This window comes from Papaver somniferum, chromosome 9, assembly GCF_003573695.1.
Source record: "Papaver somniferum cultivar HN1 chromosome 9, ASM357369v1, whole genome shotgun sequence".
Taxonomy (NCBI): Eukaryota; Viridiplantae; Streptophyta; class Magnoliopsida; order Ranunculales; family Papaveraceae; genus Papaver; species Papaver somniferum.
In genome coordinates, this window is record NC_039366.1 from 100,537,272 (window position 1) to 100,545,785 (window position 8,514).

At 35.0% G+C, this 8,514-nt stretch overlaps 2 protein-coding genes across 2 annotated transcripts; both read right to left on the reverse strand.

Annotated features, from left to right (window-relative positions):
* On the reverse strand, positions 1–1,077 carry LOC113312351. The gene is made up of 3 exons (XM_026561109.1): positions 1,049–1,077; positions 798–860; positions 1–541 (listed from the first exon to the last, which is right to left on the reverse strand). The coding sequence occupies exons 1-3, from the start codon at positions 1,075–1,077 to the stop codon at positions 1–3; spliced, it is 633 nt and encodes a 210-aa protein (XP_026416894.1).
* A 605-nt stretch (positions 1,078–1,682) lies between these two features.
* On the reverse strand, positions 1,683–2,513 carry LOC113312352. The gene has a single exon (XM_026561110.1). The coding sequence runs from the start codon at positions 2,511–2,513 to the stop codon at positions 1,683–1,685; it is 831 nt and encodes a 276-aa protein (XP_026416895.1).
* Between the last annotated feature and the right edge of the window lie 6,001 nt (positions 2,514–8,514).

Genomic DNA, 8,514 nt, shown 5'->3' on the forward strand with positions numbered 1-8,514 from the left:
TCAAATCATGGGGCAAGTAGCTCTGTTGTGGTGACCAAGGGTGAAGCACTTTGTGCACATCATATGCCTCTTTTGCTTCTCCCAAGTATTCTTAAAACGTTGTGCTCTTCGTCTACCAGGTGGAGGAACATGAAAAGGAACAATAACCCTATCACTAGGATCATAAGACCGCGGCTTGTCATAATTGGGGATTGGCAAGATGATCTCCTGGTATGTATTGTTATACCATTCAGTGGTGAAGTATGGATCAACAAATGAATAAATATCCTCCCTCGTAGCTTGAATGGCAACACAAGCATGTGCACAAGGAAAACCATTTACTCGCCACCTGTGACACGTACAAGTTCCCTCCAACAGATCTACAGAATGAGACCGGGGAGACTTGACTTCATACAATCTTTCCATGGATTCAACAACAATCCAAGTATGACCAATGTCGATGTTTTCTTTTAATATAGCCTCGTATACGGGAGTGAGCCTAGTGTTGAAATTTTCAAGATCTTCTACCCTTTTCTCAGAATTCTTCTTCATAACCTTCAAACTAAGATAACAAAAACACAAAACATAAAATGAAAACATGATATGGAAGAAAAACAGATAAAACATGTGAACAACAATGTACACATTAAGGAAATCCATGTGTACAACAATTTCCTTATATCAGAATCACAGATATAACATGTGTACAAGTATGTACACATCAAGCAAATTCATGTGTACGACAATAAAAAATAAATAAACGAAACACTAAATATAAAACTCATCATATCGCATCGAGAAGAGCAAAACCAGACAACTTTTTGAACTCAAGAATCCAATTATTGAATGACTTAGAAAGAGTTGAAGGGTGAGCAACATATCTGCATACAGGGAAAAATTGTAAATTGTAACATTGCAGTGAATTTTGGATGTTTGAATTTTGTTCCTTAATGTGTGATGTTTGTTTTATTCAATTCGATTCTCTACTGGCTTCATGATTAGGTATCTATGTTTTTGGCAGTTTTAGAGACAATATTATAAGTGGAGGTGAGGCTCGCTAAAATGCTACCTGGATTTTCTTTCTTCTGTTTGGTCCATTTTTAACATGTTCGTTGATTGAATGCAGAATTTGAGATGAGTTGGTACTATGAAATTATGAACAACACAAGTTTCTCATCAAAGATGTTCACATTCTCTTACAGGGGAATTACTAACATTTGTGGAACCTAGATCTGATGTGTTCCAAGCTTCTGTCAGCATAGTTGATGTAGCCGACGAAACATTGTTGGTGTTCTTGCCATTGAATTATATCCATGGTGTTGTTGGGTATTTCCACCTTATGGAGGAAAACTTATATTTATTCTTTGTATTTTGATTTGTCTGCAACTATATCATGTAGAAGAAATGCATACAACTGTGTATAGATAGATGGATATTTGATTGGTAGAAAATTATTGAATGCAAAGGTTAATTTGTTTTTGAATGGATTTGCAAGCGCATCGCGCGTGCGTGTTATACTAGTGATATAGAAGAAAAACAGATAAAACATGTGTACAACAATGTACACATTAAGGAAATCCATGTGTACAACAATTTTCTTATATCAGAATAACAGATATAACATGTGTACAAGTATGCACACATCAAGCAAATCCATGTGTACGACAATAAAAAATAAATGAATGAAACACTAAATATAAAACTCATCGTATCGCATCAAGAAGACCAAAAGCAGACAATTTTTTGAACTCAAGAATCCAGTTATTGAATGACTCAAAAAGAGTTGAAGAGTGAGAAACATATCTGCATACAGGTAAAAATGCATTTGTCCATTTCTCCTTTGGAATAGTCCTGAGATAATTAGAAACATGTCCACATCTAATTGCATGCATGCCCCGCAAAGCTTCTTCAAAGTTAGCTGATGTGTAAGAGTAACCAGCTTTGTAAAACAAATCAATAACGACCTTGAAATTCGCATCACCTGATCCAATAGGGAGATTGCACTTGATGTGGTAAAAGCAATAGCTGTGATATGAATCAGGAAATGAATTTGGAATGCCCTGCAAAAGTCCTTCGTGACGATCACTAAGGAAAATAATCGGACGACGATCGACCACTTGTTTAAGATTATCCAGAAACCAAAACCAATTATCTTTGTTTTCAGTAGACACAGGAGCAAAAGCAAATGGGTAAAAACCATCATTTCCATTGATACATGTTCCAGCCGTCAAAGTACTCCTGAATCTACCAGTAAGGAAAGTAGCGTCCAAGTAAATCATGGGCCTGAGATACCTATAGCTACGCTTGCAAGCACCGAAACAAATGAAAATCCGCTGAAATCTTCTGGTTGCTTGATCAACTTCAAATTTCACAAAGCTATCAGGATTAGTTTGCTCAATGGCTTTGGCATACCAAGTTACATCGTTATACGACTTCTCGTTATCACCAAATTGTTCTTCAAATACGGCTTCTTTCCCTCTACGGGCATGGTGATACTTAATATTGGACCCATAAGTCTTCTTAAAAAGTGACATGATCTGTCTGGGTTTTAAAGTGGGATCACCCTGTATATTGTCAGCGATCAAATGCTTAACTAACTTGGTTGTCACCGCAGGACTCTTCAACCTTAAACCAACACCACAACTACAAAAAAAAAAACTGGAATAAGTAATGTTCACCACAATGTACACCTAATAAGATCTCAAAACCAACAACACATATGCAAAAAGAAAGTACAGACCAAGCAAGAATATGTAATTTACACCACAATGTGCCACCTAAAAAGCCTACAACAAGTAATGTGCACCACAAAGTAAACCTAAAACAAGTCTACATATTAAAGCCTAAAAATAAATAACGTGGATCACAAAAACAAGAATCAGTAACGTGGACTAATATGAACACCACTAACCTGTGAATAACATTAGAATCTTTCAGCACAAACCGAGAAATGTCACCATTCACAGGCCCGAAGTGAATCCTCCAACCACAATCATCTTCTTCGCACTTTGCAGTAAAACGAGTCTTGTCGTTTTTAATAATAAAAATCTTGTGACCAGTAGCCATCTTGTACTTATCAACAACAAGCCTAACAGTTTTAGCACCACCCATAAATTCTCTAGCAATCTTGTCAAAAATATAAACCCATTCATCGACAATCAGAGGCTTGGTTGTGTCCGCATCATGATCGACCACCCTTAGAAGCTTAATACTTTCACTTACACAAGAATTTGCAGTACTAAAACCAGAACTAGTGCTACACCCAGAATTAGAACGAGAAGTATGCTTCGGAATCACATCAACATTCAAATAGATATCTTCATTGTTCATAAGAATAACAACAACAATTAAACTTTGCAGTTGTTTATCACCTTGTACAACAACTACTTGATTAGTATCCATATAGCTCAAACGTATACTCCCGGGAGACAAAGTCCTCCACTGCTTACATGCAAAATGCTTCACTTCATCTACAGTGCTCGAAGTATTAACACGAAAAGCAGAAGAATGCTCACCATGATATAAAACAACATGAATAAACTTCTTAGACATATTTGATACCCCTACATATTACAAAAAAATAATAATAAACATTTGAAGCGTAAAATCAAAATTTCAGATTTGAGTAACCTAAAAGTTAAACAGTGTACAGGAAAGTACACATTTAATCGAAGCCAAAAATCAAATAACCGTAAACCTAAATCAAAAATACTCCATCGATTAATCGAAGATATAAGTTTCAAAATCTTACTAGAACACATAATTGAATAAACCAGAAGCCTACAATCTAATATCAGTTCGATTTCATATCATGCATCATAACACCAAAATAAAAAAAAACAGTAATCAAAATCATTTAACGAAAATCAAAAGCTAAAATATAACAAAAATCAAATCAAAAACATACAAACAACAGATCGAATTCATATCAACAACTCAGAAAATCAAAAAAACTAAATATCAAAAAGAAAATTCACCGACGAAGAAAAAAGAAAACTAACCTGAAGTTGAATTCTGCTGCAGAAACGATCAAATCCAACCTAACCTCTATGAATCTGTTAAATCACCTCTGAAACTTATATCTGGATCGATCTATCTCTGAATCTGTCGTGAATTCAAATCTGAGATAAAAAAAATCAATTTCAAAACACTTCAATAGTAACCCGAAGTTGAATTATGTTGAAGAAACGATTAATTATAACAAATTCTCTTTGAAACTGCTGTTAAATTGCCTCCAAAATTCTTGTCTGACCGACTCCCTGTCTTGAATTCATGTTTGAGATCCAAACAAATCGATTTCAAATCCTGATTATATATACGGAATAGGCTCAAGTGTAGTTAGGGGATATTGGAAGTACATAAAATCGGAACTGTTTCTGCTTTTGGACTAACTCGTCCATATTTGGACTAAAATGTTGGACGCGGGTTTTTTCGGACTAGAGAGTACTAGGCCTGAGATGAGTGGACTGAAGCGTCCCAAGCCCAGTAACTTTGGGACTAAACGTCAATTTCTACATGCCACAAATGCTTAGCGTGGCCATATCGTGATCTATAGACATGCTCATTGACAAACTAAATGTTAACATGGCTAAATGGTGATTTTTGAAAACACACTTTGGATAACGTCGCTTTAGATAGATATAATGGACACGCCAATAACCATGGCGTGGCTGAAAGTATCCCAGTGAACACGCCAATAAATCATGGCGCGGCCACATGATACATTTCTACCATATATACACGCTAAAAAACCAAAGCAAGGCTAAACAAAGTATAAGCTTGGCGTGTCAAAAGCCAGTTTTGTGCTAATGTTCGTTATACATTGGAATTTAGTGATTCTTATATTGTTGGTTTCGTATTTTCATTCACTATAACATGGAGACCTTTCCAAGGTCAGTGTTTATTTTCATTAAAATCTTAGGTTCAAGTCTACTTGGGTGTATATACATACGTATATTTAACAGTCATAAAAATTATTCCTAGGTGTGAACATTTTATTGCAATAGACAGAGAGGTAAAACAAAAAAGATAATTAAGTATTCATTACCAAGCTTTATTAAATTTCTCCATAGATGTTTTCATGTGGTCTTCAATGTTCAGTCCTCAAGGATACCTTTGACTCTACATTTTATTGCCTAAAATGAATCTAGTCCGAAATCGACTTTAGAAGACTAAATAATATGCGTTTTGGCATATAAATTTGACAACTGAGTTGACATATGAACGCCAATGGGTTCAACCGAGAAATGCTCTAACAATCTTCCCCTTCGTCAATCTTAGTGGCAAAAACCTTTTACTTATGGACTTTTAAGAGCATTTTACTCTCATTGCACTATGCTTCTTGATTTCTTGAATCTTCGATGCCCTCGATTATGCATTGGCATATTCGAAGATAAATGCTACTGGAGAGGATTTGAAGGACAAATGTATTGCATTGACATATTTGAATCAACAAATGAAAGGTTTGCGCTTGGACCAGATACACAAGTAAATGATCAAAATCCTAACATTCAATCTAAAAATTTTAAGCCATCGTGTACAACATCACCACAGTCTTTGCAAACCGAATTCAAACGACTTTCTTCTTCAACATTTTGAACTTATGTAAATGATCATGGAATCTCAATTATATTACATGGGTAGGTCACTTATCAAGATCATTCCAACTAGGAGCCTAATGAACAACTACAACTATACCAACTATGATCTGGTTCGTATATGTATTAACAAAATTAACAATGTCCGCAACATTACTAATTAATGAAACTGAATGAACCAATTTAGAGATTTATGGACTATTCAGTTTTCTCTAGCGGTATTAAGCATTCCCCTTATTCATCAACTCTGCAAGAAGGGGCGAAGGCAGCCCAAGTCAACGGGTAGACAATTGCTGCCAAAAATCTCGTCCTGGCTTATGTTTTTCAAGCCCAATATTAAAAATAAAAGAGTTTTTCACCCCAAAGAAGAGTCCAAGTGGAAAAAAATATAAAATTCATTCATTTAAGCAACACATTTACAGGGGTAGCCTCATTAAAGAAATTAGTTTCAAATTCAACAAGAATGATAAGTTCTTGTGGGCAACAAGAGCATATAGAGATAAAAGGGAAACTTGTACAATTTTTAAAACTAATCAGACAAACAACTCTAGAATTACAATAGAGATCAACACCAATCAACTCAATAATTTTACTTCTTTTCTTAGAAGGTTTAAATGGTCTTGTTTGGGAAAAACTAGTTTCTTCCAAATCAAATAACAATTCTACACAAGTTAGGAGAGTTAGGATCATTAAATAACTCATCCATCTCTCGGGGGTTCGCTGGTATGAAAATGCACTAAATGCATCCACTCTTATATGTGAACTATTCTGATCAAGTAACAAGGTAACTGAAAATAACCAAAATCAATAGTACACATTGGTGATATGGTCTTGTTGTTGTTTTTATTAGAGAGAGACGTTGTGATTGTTGATCTTGGGATTGTTCATGTGATTGTTGTTGTAGTTTCTATGACTTATATTGCTGCTGTAATAATAGTGATTTCCGCCTCTTCCATTTTTGAAACCGATGATTTCGTTGCTGCTCCCACTGTAAGTGTTGTTGTGGATGAAAAAGATTTAGGAACCGAAAGAAAAAAACGATTTGTTGGGGATGTAATCTGGTTGAGAAGTTAAAAGTGTAATGACTTCCTTTGAGACAAAGGATACTCACCAAATACTCATCAAAACCATGAATCAAAACCACAAAACAAAAATAAAAACCCACAAAAAACAAGCAGATAAGAACTAGTCAAAAGAAATTAAAAAAAAAAGACAGAAAAAACAAGCAAACATCGTCTCGGGTTTTAAGGTTTTCGTCGAGGTTTCTTTGGGGAGAGGTTGGAGAGGAAACTCATGAAATCAAATATTGAGAGAGTCAAGTGTCCTTTCTTATTCCCACATGTATGCCAAACGCAAAACAGAAATATATATATATATAAGGTTAAAACATATTGATACTCTGATGCTGGCATTCGGTAACTAGCACTTCTTTTCACTTGCATTTTTAGATATCCAATGGACATAGTGGCTGAGAGATTTATATGTAGCTGATAGACGGGCCGAGTTTGAGCAGTTCAAATACACCGAGGATGCCTTCCAGCAGGATCTTAAGCACATTTAGTAGGTATGTTTAACTCACTCCTCATAGTGGTTTTCCTACTAGGTTTAGGTTTACGTTCCCTAACACTTTACAATTATTGGTTACACTTGGGTGCAGAACGCGTACGAAATTTTATGTGTCCCTAAAATTTACAAGGTGTTTTACCATTCAATGATGCATTTCAGTCGGATAAATAGAATGAAACCCTCACATTTATCATCAATGTCTAATAATCTGAGAAGGCGCCCACTAGAAAGGTCATATATTTATATACATTACCATCTACTGAAGATTAATCGGCTTAAAGACAAATTCTATATTCATGAATTCAACTAAGAGAGATGTTAACTTTTTCTATTATTTTCTTCTAAATCTAAACCTTATAACTTATATGACATTGAAATTGTTCTTGTTACAATCACGGTGTTCACTCTTTTAGTTGTGAATGTAACAAATATGGAAGAACAATGCGAATCAGATGAAACCATAAATCAACTAGCTAGCATGCCTCGTGTGAATCGGATGATACCATGAATTAAGTAGCTAACATGTCTCGCGGTAAGTATTTTATTGTTACCGAATGATGTTAGGTATTGTAGTACAATATTCTAGGTGCAATGAAAAAAATGTTATGTATTTTTTCATTTGTCATTCTTTTGAGATCTGGCTCCATCAACGTCTTCAAGCCTTATGCTTTACTTATTTGCAGCTTCCACCGTCTACAAACAACTTAATCCCATGATCATAGTAAAATCGATCAAATAAACCATCACAAAATAACCCATAAATTTTTTTTCGAAAAAGAGGCAAGCCTCTAGATATGTTGATAACACCAATTTAGGAAATCAGAAACTTCACATAAATATTTTAAGATTCTACAAATTGTAGTATCTCTACCAATTCTTGCCTATCAAGTCTATCCTAACATACCTAAAAATAGTTTCATAAGATCTTCTTCTCTCTCGCAGCGGAGAGGAACAAACATTTAGGACCAAAGTGATTTTGTAGCAAAAACTAATATGTGTCACACATCACTAGGTAATAACTGGATCAAATCCAACCAAATGATTATCAGAGCATGCAAAAAACATGAATTAGAGCTTTTGAATTTTAGATTACCAATGTAATCAAGGTAAAAATAACCCGGCTAGTAGTAGCTGTAAACAAAGTGTCTCCAATAGTAACAAAATGTCTCGAGTAGCAGTGGTAATCCGCATAACCCATAGGATCTGAAAATTCTGGACATTTAAACTACCATAGGATTTGTCCTTACATGCCAAATTAGCGCAAGGGTGTATTACAAATTTAGTTGGATTCTGGAGGAGCGTTACGATAATAATAAAAGGCTACAAGTCAAAAATAGACAGAAATCTGTGTTGGACGTGGCTCCTTCTATCT

Excerpts from the sequence above, each read along its gene's own strand:
- LOC113312351 (XM_026561109.1), bottom strand. The coding sequence starts at position 1,077 with ATGGACCAAACAGAAGAAAGAAAATCCAG. Across the intron at positions 861-1,048 it reads ACAGAAGAAAGAAAATCCAG|ATATGTTGCTCACCCTTCAA; the intron begins GTAGCATTTTAG and ends CCCTGTATGCAG. Across the intron at positions 542-797 it reads TGGATTCTTGAGTTCAAAAA|TTTGAAGGTTATGAAGAAGA; the intron begins GTTGTCTGGTTT and ends TTGTTATCTTAG.
- LOC113312352 (XM_026561110.1), bottom strand. The coding sequence starts at position 2,513 with ATGTCACTTTTTAAGAAGACTTATGGGTCCAATATTAAGTATCACCAT.